This window comes from Monopterus albus, unplaced genomic scaffold (assembly GCF_001952655.1).
Source record: "Monopterus albus unplaced genomic scaffold, M_albus_1.0 scaffold154.1, whole genome shotgun sequence".
Lineage (NCBI taxonomy): Eukaryota > Metazoa > Chordata > Actinopteri > Synbranchiformes > Synbranchidae > Monopterus > Monopterus albus.
This window is the reverse complement of record NW_018128034.1, coordinates 484,245-499,468: the sequence shown is the minus strand read 5'-3', so window position 1 is coordinate 499,468 and position 15,224 is coordinate 484,245. Positions and strand designations below refer to the sequence as shown.

Here is a 15,224-nt window from a genome sequence, read left to right as displayed (position 1 = left end):
AATAAAATATTTTTAACTATTTTTTTTAGATTTTGTTTTGTTACTTTGCACTGGGTCAATTTGACCCAGAACATAACAGGAAGGTTAATGGGTGAAGGCTGCTTATAACGTGGTGCAAACTAATCCCTGGACCCCCAGGGCATATAGCCCACCAGGTTCCCTCGAAGGGAGAGGGGCTCTGTGTGGGGCGGGAGAGCGGAGAAACCATCTGGGCCTGTAGCTGTTGGTAGACTTCCTGGGCTTTTGCTGGGCTCAGGTAGGTCTCCATGAGGTGGAGGTTGTAGAGCCGGTGGCAGAGCTTGCTTAGTTTCTGCCCCAGCTCTGCAACAGCGTCGGGTGTGTCCGTGGGGTCCATGGTTATGTTTGTGATAGTGGGTGTGTATGGCAGGGCTAGTGTTTGACTGGCTCTGACGTCCTCGCTGGCTGAGTTCAATTTGGCCAGATTGAAAATGTCAGAAACATTTAAGGTCCCACAAAAAATAATGAAGAATCTGGGTGACAAACACCACAACTGTGGCTGAATTGTTAAAAAAAAAAAACACTTTATAAACAATGTAGACAAGGAAGTGGATAAATGCATCATGGAGCTTCCAAAGGGTTTTTGTGCAACTGAATGTATGTGGTCAGTGTATGAGCATTTATGCTTTAGAAATATATACATTAAATATTTCTAACTGTAGAAAAAATGTCACATATATAAAAAGACATTTGCTATATATTTATATACTGTATGTCCATATATATTATATATGTTTTGGATATTGGTGATATACACTGACATATACTATATATGTAATTTACATATATTATCCTTTATCAGCCTTTTGTATGGGATGTTTGAATCATGTATGTGTTATGTAAATTGGTCAAAACAAACATTCACTTTTGAGACACTGTAATTACTTTAAGGCAAATGTGCTTTTTCTTAATATTCTTTTACTTTCTATATACACAATTCTGCACCCATTGTAAATTTTCTGAATAAGAGCATTGGACAAAGCACTTAAAATGTAAATGTGATCTTTCTAAGCTGCTGGCAGGCATCTCTGATATTGGTGGAATTGCTTCTTCCTCAGCAAACAATTTTATGTCTGACATTTTCCCCTTAACAATAGAGTTAAGACAACTAAGCAGCCATAAGCCCATAACCATTAGGGTACCATAACAAAGTGGAACTGTAGGCAGACTTATTGTTTCAAAAAGCACTGCTAGTGAGTAGGTAACCATGGTGTTTCCACTTCCCAGACACATTACGCTCTTGTGGCTGACGTGGTGGAGACTCGGGCAGAGAGCTGAACAAGGTGTTCTCACCTCTGTGCTTCCTGCTGTTCTTGACCTTCAATAAAATGCCATGGCCTGTAGCAATTAATGCCACTGGGGCACCTGAAGTAAAACGAGGCAGATTAACCTGCAGATCAAACAGGCAAAAGGTGTTGGTTTAAGAAACTGCTCGACACTTGTAGAGAAGGCTGTGTGTGAGTGCTAATGAGGGACTGCTTTGATAGTGTTATGAATAATGAATGATACACATTATGCAACAGTTACATGTGGAAATTAATGAAAATCGGATGATTTTATGGTACTCTCTGACAAAATAATCTGCTCAAATCAACCTTTTCTATTTGAATTTGGAATATTAGATATTATTTTCCAATTTATTCTTTTATGATTTCAGTCCAGTTAAAAAATTATCCTACAGTATTTATGATACAAAGCAGGATCTTTTGTTTCAAATGATTTTGTAAAAAAAAAAAATCAATATAGTTATAATACATATGATGAATGTTATTATTTTAGGAAGCAAAACAATTTTAATTAAATTTTCCACTTCCTACCTACCTAATACCCTAATGCCCTAATGCTTGTTCTTGGTATAACAAAAATTATAAAAGAACGTAGCAAAGCAAAACAAAAGCTGAAGCTGCACTTATCATTATTTTTATAATGATAATGAATCAAAAGTGGCAGCACAGTGGCGCAGTGGTTAGAGCTGTTGCCTCACAGCAAGAATGTTCCGTGACCCTATTTGGGACTAAGTGGTATAGATAATGGATGGATGGGTGAATCAGAGGTGTAACATGAAATCGGTTCCTTGAAGTGACTGTCTCAGAGAACTGTATTTTTTCTCAGTTGTACTCAGTTTTGGAGTTAAAGAGAAATGAAATGGTCCTATGGTAAATTATACCACTTGTAAAGATTTTCTGTTCTTTGCAGGATGCTCAAAGTGCTTTAACACTATTTGCCATTAACTAAGATGTAATCATTGTCTGATAAATGAAGTGAAAATAGGGCAGGATATGATGCCTCTCCACAATACGATCCCCTCAAAAACACTCTCCCACCTACTGTACTTGCGCAGCTCTTCTGTTATTCCAGCTTCTCTTCCCGTGTTGTCGAAATAGTTTATAAATTAGCTCCACCTGCCACCTAGTGAACATTATTAGAAGTATTTCAAACTACAAGTAGTCCTTTTAAACAGCTGAAAGTCTGAAACACTGCCTGCCAGATTGAAGTGGCCATGCATAGTGCACAGATAGAGTGAGACAAAGAAACAACAAAAACCAGTGTTAACATCTGTTTGAGATGGAGAGCGTTAAAACCAGCCATAGGACTCAAATTTGATTCAAATGTGGCATTCTTCCTTCTGGATTTAATAATTTCTAAAGAGAATGTGACATTAGCAACGTAGCATGGTCCTGATTTTACCTTTGTACTGCATTATAACTATTTAAATTTGGAAACAATTTGAGCTTTGTGCAACCAGAGTGTTCTAGTGATTGACACATTTACGCTTTAGTCAGCTAAATCTAGCTTTGGACCAGACACCACATTTTCTAGAGTGTTTTCAAAATGCAGCACCCGTAGTCATAGCTTCAGGAAACAGCACGGGAGGGCCAAAGAGTGCTAAAGAGTGGATTCTGCCATAATTTAAAAAATATATATATTAATTAGTCTTACTAGATCCTCTAGCAGTTGGATTAATGTTGCTAGGTAGCAAATCGTAGCATCTGTCCTGTAACAAGAACTCCTACTCTTTCAAGGGGTTGTTGGTTAATTCATTAAGCCATTAAAGGAAACATTTGTGATATCACAATTGAATGATTTAATAATTGGATTCAGGCTGTCAACTGTGTCAGTTGTGAGTTGAAGCAATAATCTTTGTCACTCAGTCACAGAGACCTGTGGAGCTCATAGTGCGGATGTGGACAGACATTCAAAGTAAGTCATAGTAAAGTAGACTAAAGTCAAACAAAGGTTGAGCCGTGCAGGCTAGGATGACAGCTGTCTTGGTATATTCATAAATATGAAGTACATTAGAGATACTTTGGATATGACTGGACGCAGTGGGTGTCATACATTTTTTCCATTAAAGCTTACATTTTGAAATAACTGGACAAGACATAACTGGACAAGACATTGCATTTTGATTGCAAGAGATTTTATTTATCTGGCACCTTTGTGTCTGTAGGTTTGACTTAGTGATACTGTATACAGTATATCCTGATGTGGGATCTGTATAATATTTCTGCTCTTTGGTTTCACAGCATCATCTTGATCCACCACTCTCTTTCGTACAGAAAATCTCAACCACTATTTGATGGATTACCGTGATATATTGTACAGCCATTCACTTTGCCCAGAAGAAAGATTAAAATTCACTTTGGTAACTTGGGACTTCTCGCCATGAGGTTGAAATTTTGAGATTTTAGTAACATGTCTTGACAGCTCTCGTGGCAGCTCTTCAGACTACATCCTGAAGTGACTCAAATTCAATTCTGTTAGACAGCTTCAGCTCATTCAGACACTGCTGCCAGAGTTTTAACCAGAAGCAGGAGAACAGAGCACATCACTCCAGTTTTTCAGTCCTTACACTGGCTACCTGTTACCTACAGATTTGATTTTGAAGTGCTACTCCTGGTTTATATATCACTCAGTGGTGTGAGGCCAAAAGATGTTTCTGACCTCCTTGAAGAATCCAAACCCAGCAGGGCTCTGACATCCTCAGGAAACAGTCAGCTGCTAGAACCTTGGGTCAGAACCAATCAGGGTGAAGCTGCTTTTACCTACTATGCTGCACACAGATGGAACCAGCTTCCCAAGGACCTGAAATGTCCCAGCTCTGCCACCTTCAAGTCCCAACTGAAAACTCTGTTGTGCCTGTGTTTGGTTTCTATGCTGCACCTTCTGCATTGTAACTGCTAGAGTTCTGTTTCTTTTATTTTGTCTCTCAGTTCTTATTTTCATTGTATGTATTTTATCTCATTTTAACTCAGTGAAGTTTTAACTTCACTGTCTTAACTGGTGCTGCCACTGTTTTCTTTGCCTCTGTAAAACACTTTGAATTGCATCTGTGTATGAAATGTGTTGGCAGCATTTTCACTGCCGTTAAACAAGCTTTCCACTGTACAGCAATGTTAGAGCTCTTTTCTGATATTAGAGGGAAAATGCTGTCGAATTTCCAGCACTCAGAGACATTCTTCTCTGACAACATGGCGTTGTCAGCTGGTCATAGCCGGGCATATCCGACTCAGGTTGCTTAGAGCAAGGGTAATGATTTGACTGGCAGGTGAGAGGCAGTGCAAAGCCAAACAAGAGAATCAATCAAAACAACAGTCAAAATGTGAGCACATGCTGCCAGACCAATGGAGACAACTCCTTCTTAGCCACTGTGGTCTTGATGGCATTGTGCTCAAATTTGTCTCCTGTGGCTTAGCTGGCTGGAAATATGACATCAAAATCTCCACGCTCCATTTGTGGAAATGAAGTGGACATTGCTTCTCATTGTTCAAAGAATTCAATCAGCTAAATTGTAGTCAGCACACCCCGGTGACACAGTCGGCTGCAGCTAACTGGCACCTGATTGTTCAGCAACCTCAAACTTCATGGACCAGCCAATGGTTCTGCATCTTTTAGTGCATTTACAAACTCATAGATGGAATGTTTATGGTTAACAATGGCATGTTCTGAGGCTTAATAATGTCAAAAAATATTGGTAGCACAACATGAAAAAGTTAATATTAATGTTTCTTTCTCTTATTGCTATTCAGAGCTTATAATAGTAAAAAGACAGTATAATGTTGCAATTGAGTTATTAGTTGAACCTATCCTAACTTTTAACCCACAAGTGTTTTATTAATGTAGGCAAACTGGTATCATTAAAAGTATGCCTAATTAGCATTTTGCACTTATAGATGTACAGAAAACTATCACTGGGTTACTCTGATATAGAAGAACACTTCAAAATATAATGATCTGGCGTTGTGATATCACCTCTTTTATGATATTTATGAATATTTATTCATGATGGGCATTGGCCAATAATATAACATGTACATGCAAATATAGGTGCCACAATTTTTACTTAAAATCAGACCGATAGAGTTGATTTTTTTTAAGTACATAACTAAACACATGCTCGAGTGGGTTGAAAGCCATATGGGAAAACATGGAGTCAATATTTGAAAGTGCAAAACACAGGATTTGCTCAGAAGATATCTAATATAAATGAACAAAAATGCTGTACAGTACACCAAAAATATTATCTCTCCATTTGGAAGGTCGCTGAAGTGATACACATGCCAAGTGATGGTGGGTGTTTCTTGGCTATGAGTTTGGTGTTTAATGCACTCAGCTATGGGCTGTGGTAGAGGAGAGATAATCAATAAGATACTCTTTTTCAGCCCTGCATATTCAACAGCAGTAGGCTTCATTCATATTGCAATCCATGAAGTAATCATGTAAATATCCAGTAAAGCACATAGAATCATTTATACTGCATTTGAAAATTGAAAAACATATAGCTTATTAGTCCTATTGTAAGCCCCACCAATTGATTTTTAAAAGTCTGTTTGTGTGTGAGTCAGCAGCTTGTGGTCTAAAGATAAAGTTTAATTAAGCTAAAAGCTTCACTGGCTCCCACAAGTCCTTTCCAGTCCCTCCTCCAAACTTCGCTGAAACTTCTGACTAATTGGACACCCCTCTCGCCATAATCTTTGAGCCCAAAAAAGATTAATGAGCGGAGACATTTCTGCGGCATGCACCTATTCAATAGGCATTTTGGCAACACTTGCAGACTTTTAGACAGATTTCTTGCTCGGTCATGTTTATAAACAAGAGCTGATATGAGGCTTTTTGAGAGGCGGTTATGGCCTATGATGCCACTGTCCCTTCACAAGCACCCAGCTCTTTGTTGACGTCTTTCTGCATCACTGACTTTTGCTGTTCGTCTTCTCTTTTCTCAGGTTATGGGCATGCAGCACCTGGGACTGATGCAGGGAAGGCCTTCTGCATGTTTTATGCTGTTCTCGGAATCCCTTTGACTCTTGTCATGTTCCAAAGTCTGGGCGAGAGGATGAACACTTTTGTCAAGTACCTCTTGAAGCGTATCAAGAAGTGCTGTGGCATGAGCATCACTGACGTGTCCATGGAGAACATGGTGACCGTTGGCTTCTTCTCCTGCATCGGCACACTGTGCATTGGGGCCGCCGCCTTCTCCCATTATGAGGACTGGAGCTTTTTCCAGTCCTACTACTACTGCTTCATAACATTAACAACTATAGGCTTTGGGGACTTTGTAGCCCTCCAAAAGAACCGGGCCCTTCAGAAGAAGCCCCTGTATGTGGCCTTTAGCTTTATGTATATCCTGGTGGGCCTGACGGTCATCGGGGCCTTCCTCAACCTGGTGGTACTCCGTTTCCTTACTATGAACAGTGAGGATGAGCGGCGGGACGCAGAAGAACGGGCCTCGCTCGCCGGAAACCGGAACAGCATGATCATCCACATCCAGGATGAGTCGCTGCAGCACAGCCGGCAGCGACACGAGGCGTACCGAGCAGAGGTGACTGATTTGCAGACAGTCTGCTCCTGTATGCACTACCACTCGCGTGACTTCGGCAGCTCTGGGGGAGGGATGGGAGGCTGTGCCTTCTCTCATCAGAACTCATTCAGTTCGCAGCTGAATCCCAATCAGTACTTTCACTCAGTTTCCTACAGGATTGAGGAAATCTCACCCAGCACCTTGAAAAACAGCTTCTTCCCTTCACCCATCAGCTCGGTGTCTCCGGGCCTTCACAGTTTCACAGACAGTCACCAGCTTATGAGGAGAAGGAAATCTATCTAAACCGTAACACACAGGACAAATGAGTATCCACGTTTTATACACAAGGTCAAACATTTCCAGTGCTGCTCCTTAGAAATCTTATTTAAGCACTTTTTTCCTCGTTTGGTTGTATGTAATATAAAAAGTATTCTGGGGAACAGAGGAAGAACACTGTGCAGAGCAGCATGCGTGGACACTATGGGATGAAGAGCATGAAGCATGGATGTCTATTTTTTCAAAAGATTGCTTCATTTAAAACACTAAACTAACTACAAGACCTTCCTTACAGATTTACAGTTCAAAATTGATATATTACCTTTGGTTACATACCAAATAATGCACACTTACGGAAATGTTATTTTTCAAAAGGGAGTATACTTGTTAAACCTCAACTTGGGGAAACTTTTACGGTACCGTTATGTGCTATTTCATTGCCTCACTGCAGAATTTAAAATGACTTAATCATCAGGTATTGTTTTCAGAAAGCAATCATTTATTCCAATGGTTTCATCACACACAAAGCCAAAATGTTATCACCAATATTAGCATGTGCATTAGATGTCGTTTAATGAATGTGCCATGGTTTTGTGACCTTGTTTAGCCTGTTTAGCCATATGACGGGTGTCTGTTTGTTTTGGATTCAAAGGATCATGCTGCTGTTATTGCTATTCCCCACTGATCTAGAACTCAGATATGATTACAAAGGCTTTAATTTCTCCTGGAGTCTTTTTTACAATGGATTGTTCAGACTGACCTAAAGGAAAATCCAGCCTTCTGAACAGCACTGTTAATATGCCAACTCTTTAATTTGTATTATTAGCTGGATGCATGTTTTTCTCCCACTGATATATGGAATCAATTCAGCTCAAGTGCACTGGCTCCTCTTCACACAGACTGGTTTACACTAATATTCAGTAATCATACAGCGATCACTCCACTGTTAAAGTGGAAGAGAGACCAGCTTCTTTATTTATAGTCACCTTAACAGACCAGAATGCAGCCATAGGTATGTCACAAAGAGGTAACTGGGTGATTTAATATTGCTTATAATTGGGAATGCACAGGAGATCTGCTAATAAAAAAGTCAAAACTGATGCAGTAGAGGCTGACATACCTGACTCTGGATCCTACAATTCCCATGATGCAAGTCACCTTGGGTTTTTAATGCAGGATTTGCATTAAAATCTAATCCAATTAATTAAATTCTAAATTTAAAGCTCATACTGACAAACTGAATACCTGTTTTCACAGGCTGAGTAGTAGGTTATCCCTCACGATGTATAGCCATAAACTGAAGCATTATGGGAAATACTGTCCAGGACTATTGTGTCTGAGCTGATGAGTCAGGCTGAGGAATGTGAATTTACAGGTACTTGGAAAATTATCAAATGACTCTGATGTCACTTCAGTGTCATCACAGACTGATGACATATCCAGTAGCAGTGAAAGAGGATCTGAAGATGGATTCTTCCTTTAACCTACAGCTACTAAAGTGAAATTAAATGACTCCAGATGAATCTATTGGCTATGTAAATTTGAATTAAAGGACCAAAGCCCTGTATAGTATACGACTGTAGCAGCTGACCCTGCGCCAGGTTTAACAGCAAAACTGTCTGTGTTAGTGGGGAAGCATACTGACTAAACTGACAACTCTTGAGGTTTGGATGCACTTTGGAGCTAATCGGGAAACAACCTGATAAACATGGAATGTGCTGAAACAGTGAGTGTGACTTAATGTGAGGGGACAGCTGATAAGAAACACTTAACATCAGTGTGATCCTTTCAATTCTGTAAATTCTCAGAGGAAGAACTAGGATAGGGAGGATTTCTGTATGTTTGAAAGATCTAATAAGCGCATGAACTTTGTAAGATGAATGGGGAAATAATTTCATAATATCTTTAAAAGCATTTTAATGGTAAATAGTCTCAAGAATGATTAACAATATGAGATATTTGTTTTGCCAAAGCCCAGCAGTTCCTAAGGGAAAAGCCTTTATTTACCTGCTTTCTAACTTTCCATTCAAACAAATAATAAGGTTTGCTCTCAGGTTTGAATGAATCACCCTTTTTTGTTGGTTTGCTCCTATATCAAACACAATCCCAGAAGTGCAAGCATTATCGGCTAAACAACACAATGTATATATCAACCCCTCATTTCTAAATAATATGAATGAATTTCCCAAAAAAATGTGATTGAGATGTATCATCTCACTAAGGCCCGTGCAGGTTCTGAAGCAGATGTGTTCACCCGGAGAGAGTCTGCATAATAGGCATCGTGTGAGAATGCCAAAGAGCTGGAAAATATTTGAGCAATTCTGAATGTTTATTTTGATTACAGACCTGTTTTTAAGCCCAAGCTGTATTTTCTGTTATAGCCGGTCCAGTGGCAGGTGCCAAAAATTTCTCTTACACTGAACTACTAAATTAGGCAGGATTAAAAGCTCAGCATGACTAATATTTAATAATAAAATGTATGTTTAAGTATTTATTGCCTGTTAAGAATAGAGCAAAGTGGGGATTTTTTTATACCCTCTGATGAGATCTATAGCATTTTACTCTCTGAGTGAATTCTATCTTTCAAAGTGTACAAATAGCTACAAAACCCAACAATTCTTTCACCAACATAACAAACCTTAACTTTCAACAAGTGTTCCCTTCAGTATTCTTTGCAGTCTATCATGTTCAACAGGCTTCTCTTAATTCCCCGTGTATCTGCGCATGCCTCACGAGGTGATTGCCACTCTGTCTGGGTAAAAGGTAAAATGCCATGCATCCTATTCAGTGACGATCAATGTAACCAGGCATGGAGTCCGAGATAAGCAGTAAAAGCATTGTTTCGTTATTGGAACTATACCTGCTTATCGAAATATCTTGTACAATATGTTTATAACAACCTTTGGAATACAAAGGCCTTTTCATGGCTAAGATGCATATGTATTTTTCCACATTAACATATGTGCCTTGATGAAAAAGTGTTTTTGTTAAAGTGGGCACATTGGAGTATCATGGCTGTGGTCTGTTTGTGCTTTAGCAAACCAGTTGGAAGCTTCTGGAATTCTGGCAGATGTGGTTAATGTATAGACAGTTCGAAGCCATGTTCACACAGGGAGCTAAAAAAGAATCAACTCCTGGTCTTACATAGAATCACAAACATACCCCGCCGCAAAGCAGATTCATCCATTTCCTTACCTTTGACAGGCATAATCATCCTATAATGGCTTCGAAGATAATTCCAGTTTATTTTCATAGTTTTGGCCATCAGTTTAATTGGTAATAATAACACAGAACTCACAGAGGTAATTGTTGAGATTTGGAAGAATCGGCAAGGTGGGAGAAGTCAGATGGTGCAACAACGGTAAGCAGTCAGAGTAGACAGGTTTAAAGGATAAGTCTGGCAATATTTCATCAAATCCCACGAAACCCACAGTAAATTAATGCTACTAATGAGCATGTGTGTATAGCCAAAGATTGATAGATCTTATTCCTCTGTTCCACAGAGCTCCATTTTTATCCAAGAGCTGTTGAAAGCACAGCTGGCATCTTGTATTATGAGGGGCACTGTATTTTATTTTGTGTATCACCCCACCTGTGTGGATTAGTCCCCAACCAATGTGTTTGTTTGAGTAACATTTACTAAAAAAAAAAGAAAATACCCTGCTCATACACTTGTTGTTAAAGTCGCAGCAGAACAAGCTAAAAACACAACAATGACATATTATCTATCACCTTAGTGAGTAGTTGTGGCTGACATGCCTGTGTATAGCAGACACAGCAACATCACATTTTATTTGGAATAATGTATCAGCAAACTTCCTTTTCCATTGTTTTTGGTCTCTGCCAAATCCTGAGAACGATGTTCGGCTCCTTTGCTAGCTAGATGCTTATTTTGTCTGGTTCTGGACAAGTAGCATACAATGGATATATCATAGCTTTTGCTTTTGTTGTAAACATTTATGACCATTTACAGATCAACTTTTTGGACTAATATTTAATATGTTGGTTAATATTTGCAGTGGTGGACGACGTACTGTGGTCCCTTACCTAAATAAAAATACAGTAGCAATAACACAGTGTAAAAATACTACAAGTAAAAGTCCTACATCCAAAATGTTACGTAAAGGATAAGGACAGTCATTTTCTATATGAATAGTATTTTAAACACTCCCCATGCTAAAACCAACAATGATTTACCTGTACTCACAGTTCATTGTGATTGTAGTTGGTGATTGTAGTGTCTGTATGGGAAGTGTTGAAAAAATTGTTAATATAAAAAATGGCCAACTAAGTTAAAGTATGACGTATTATTATCAAAACATACTTAAAGTACTAAATTACCTATTATGCAGAGAAGCACATTTAACATTAATGTAATGCACGTTATTGAATTATAATTGCTGATACATTATTGTGTACATTATACATGTTTAATGTTGCAGCTGGTAAAGGGGGAACTCATTTAATCAGGCTTATATGCTTATAATTTGAAGCACTTTACATACTGCTGGGTAGCCTGAGGTCAATAAGGTCTAATGATTAGACTATAACTTTTGTATTAATCTGGTCTTGAAGTGTAACTGGTGACTAAAGTTAAAAATCTGACCTTGTTAAGCACGCCACAGTGTTTCAGTTCCAACAGTTTTGGCGCTTGCCCTTTTGGCTTGACTTCCAAAAAATAGCTGTTTAAATAATCTGGTTAAACCGCTGGCTGGTTTATCATCTGGCTGTTCATTTCCTGCCTCACTGGACTCTGCTGTGCTAATGTTGCCTTATTCCCAGATCTCAGCTATTACTTTAACGAATACAGCATTACTGTATCTATTAGCAGTGATGGTCATAAGTATGAAAATGAGTAGAATTATCATTTAAACACCTCCGACACCAAGGGGGCCGGGAGAATATCTCCTCATAATACAGGAACTGTGGCTGAAGGCAGTTGCTGTTGCCTTCCTTCCACTTAACAGCCAAACTTTTTCAAGCAACATTTTGGGAAATGTATCAGCCATAATGGATTTGTTTTAAAAGAAGCAGCAAACAAATGAACTCATTTGCTGTTCATGAGCTGCAAGTCAGGTCGTTTTTCATAACCCTCCCACAAACCCACATATTACTCAGATTTGTCTGCCATCGCACCACGTGTCATGCTGATGGCCCTCGACGGAATGTTTCTCTGTAACACAGATGGTGCAGAGCAGCCGCCACACACATCATCGCCCTCAACAGACAAACAGTGTGACATTTTGTTTTCTCTTCTTGTTTCCCTGCCATGTGGCATCAAAAAACCCAAAGGTGAATTGAAGTCTTATGGTTACTGGCTGTCGATTTTCTGCATTTTGTACGTAGCCGTGCTTGGCTTCCAGGCGTCATTTACTGCATGTGGCAGTATGTGGAGGCCATTTCTCTGTCAGCAGTGCCATGTTTTCCTATGACAGGGACAAAGAGACAAATTGCACTATTATCTGTGTAATACAATATAACAAAAAGGCTGTGTTCCTTAACTTTATGAAATATCCTTTGCAATAGATTCTTCTGTAGATCTGATGAACAAATAATACAGAGTATCATATTCTTTACAGAAGATTATATTCCATCTCGTTGGCATCCATGTGGTTTGACAGTCCTGTTGAACCCACTGACATCTTCTGTCACAATTCTGAAATGGATGTCTGTACAGTACACTCCAATATGGGTCCCCTCTATTTTCAACACACAGAGAATAGATTGCTGAAAATTGTTCACAGTGAAATGAACATTTTATGCTTTCTTGTCTGTTTTTTGTATGTCTTTCTTCATTTTATTTTATTTTATTTTATTTTTAGTGTGTGTGTGTGCATGATTTGGTGTGAAGGACTCACTGGGTTACAGGGCCTGGGTGAAGCCATAACACACTTGAATAAAAATGATGAGCCTCCTTCTGAAAACCTTTGTCTTTCTGTAACTGCCTAACATCAGCAACTGCTCCACTGGCGACTAATCTTTTGACTTCACAAATTTACTGAAGAGTTTTTTATTGTAAAACACAGGAAGGCTTGGAGTTATAATATTACAAATGAATTAAAACAACATTTTCATGGATTTCTAATTGCGCTGTAAGCCGGCTTCTCAAATTAAGTTAATTAAACGTACCTTTTGGGTTTGTTTCATTTAAAAACCAAAAGGTACAATTTTTCTCAAGATTGCAAGATTTTTATCAAGTCAAATGCGGTTTTACAATATTTCAAGAAATAATTTCATATATTGGTGATTTTTTTTTTTGCGTTCTTGCAGAGAGCGAGATGAGACTCATGTGTGTACTTTAAATATGAAGTTACCTCCAGCAGTTGCTTATTGTAGCTTACACTATGCCTGCACTTTGGTGAAAAGCTAGCCTCGCTATGTCTGAATCAGCTTCCTGCCACCTTTAAAGCTCATTAAATGACACAAAATCTGGCAAATTTTGACTGATAAAAGATCTTTGCTGATCTTTGCGTCTTCTTTCTGAGTGTAGTGCAGCTGGATGTTCAGTAGGTGGGAGAATGAGGAGGCAACATCCCTTTTTATCCCTTCCCACACTGCATTAATTATACTGTCCGCCATGAATGTCAGGCAACGCTGAGGGCGACACAATAAGAACAGTGGCAAAGGGGTGTTAAGGCCTTCTCTTGGCGTTAAGCCTGTAATTTTGCATCTTAAATGATCATGTAAGCAGAGCCAAGCTGCTGGGCAGTGGGACCATCTCCACCGTACCAATGATATGATGAAGCTGCGCAATAAGCAGGTGTTGACAAGCTGCTTTTCGGGGGCCCAAGGCAACAGAATGAGACAGCAAAGAAGAGGAGATGTTTAGTGATGACTGAGTCTGTCTGCATGATGAAAAATGGAGGAGGCACAAACTAACATTAAAATGAGTCTCATCCATCGCAGGAAAAATTTGCATCCCTCTGCCTTGAAATACAAAAAAAATGAGACTCATTTCTAATCTGCAAATGATTGGTTAGAAATAATTATTGCCTTAACACTGTACTGGCACTTTGTTACTGCAGACACTCACATCATAGTATTTTTGCAATGTCAGTGGGAATATTTTCATTAAGGGGCAAATCAATACTGAATTTCTGCACTGCCTTGTATGAACAGCAAGTAGGTTTCAGTTCTGGCAACACCCTACTCCATAATTACAAACTATCATTCACAACATAGTTATGAGATTATGACAGTTTCTGTGGCTTTCATTAGCTTTTAATATGTCTTGAAAGAGGAACTTTACCGATGATCTGACTACAATGTGCTCGGTTGGTACACTGCTAAAAGCTACTGATTTGATCACAAACAGTGGTGATTTAGTTCAGTTTCCTTCAAGACTTGTTTGTACATATACTTAACACCTCTTATGGGGGAGAGATCTTGTTATTCCATTCACTAAATGAATGTTGTTTAAATCGCAAATTTTGTTTAGTTTGATTGTTGGCCCTAAACTTGAACATTTTAACAGTTAACAAATGTTTGTTACTGCTATCTGAAGCCACACTCTCCTCTCATCCATCAATAGGCTATTAGAAGCTAGATGAAACACTATTCTGTTTAAGATGTGATAAGATGTGTTACCACATCAAAAAGTGCCAACAAAGGAAGAAGACACCCGCTATTTACACTAACATGCTACTGGTTCACTGCAATGAATAACCAGGAAGTGTGCCTAGAATTCATACACGGTTTCATGGAGCAGGAAAAAAGGCCAGTTCACACAGAAAGCATTTTTAGATGCATTTTACCACCTGTCTCAGAACAGATTTAATTTCCTTCTACCTGCTGTATCAGTTCACACTGACTCTGAGATGAGTGCGTCACCCCGGACCCCTTGTGTTTTTGTACACTTCAAGCCCCTCACACACATAAGTACACCAATCAGCCATAACATTATGACCACTGTCAGGTGAAGTGAATAACACTGACTATCTGTTACAGTGGCACCTGTCAGTGTGTGGGGTATATTAGGCAACAAGTGAACATTCAGTCCTCAAAGTTGATGTGTTGGAAGCAGGAGAAATGGGCAAGTGTAAGGATCTGAGTGACTTTGACAACAGCCAGAGTGTGATGGTGAGATGACTGGGTCAGAGCATCTCCCACACTGCAGGTCTTGGTGGGTGTT

At 39.1% G+C, this 15,224-nt stretch overlaps 1 protein-coding gene across 1 annotated transcript in view; it reads left to right on the top strand.

Moving 5' to 3' along the window:
• Nucleotides 1–11,861, top strand: part of kcnk9 (potassium channel, subfamily K, member 9) — a 34,021-nt gene extending 22,160 nt beyond the window's left edge. The window contains exon 2 of the mRNA XM_020614926.1: nt 6,243–11,861. Coding sequence (XP_020470582.1) covers nt 6,243–7,120 — 878 coding nt within the window. The 3' untranslated portion in view covers nt 7,121–11,861. The remainder of the gene's footprint in view (nt 1–6,242) is intronic.
• The last annotated feature ends 3,363 nt before the right edge of the window (nt 11,862–15,224 follow it).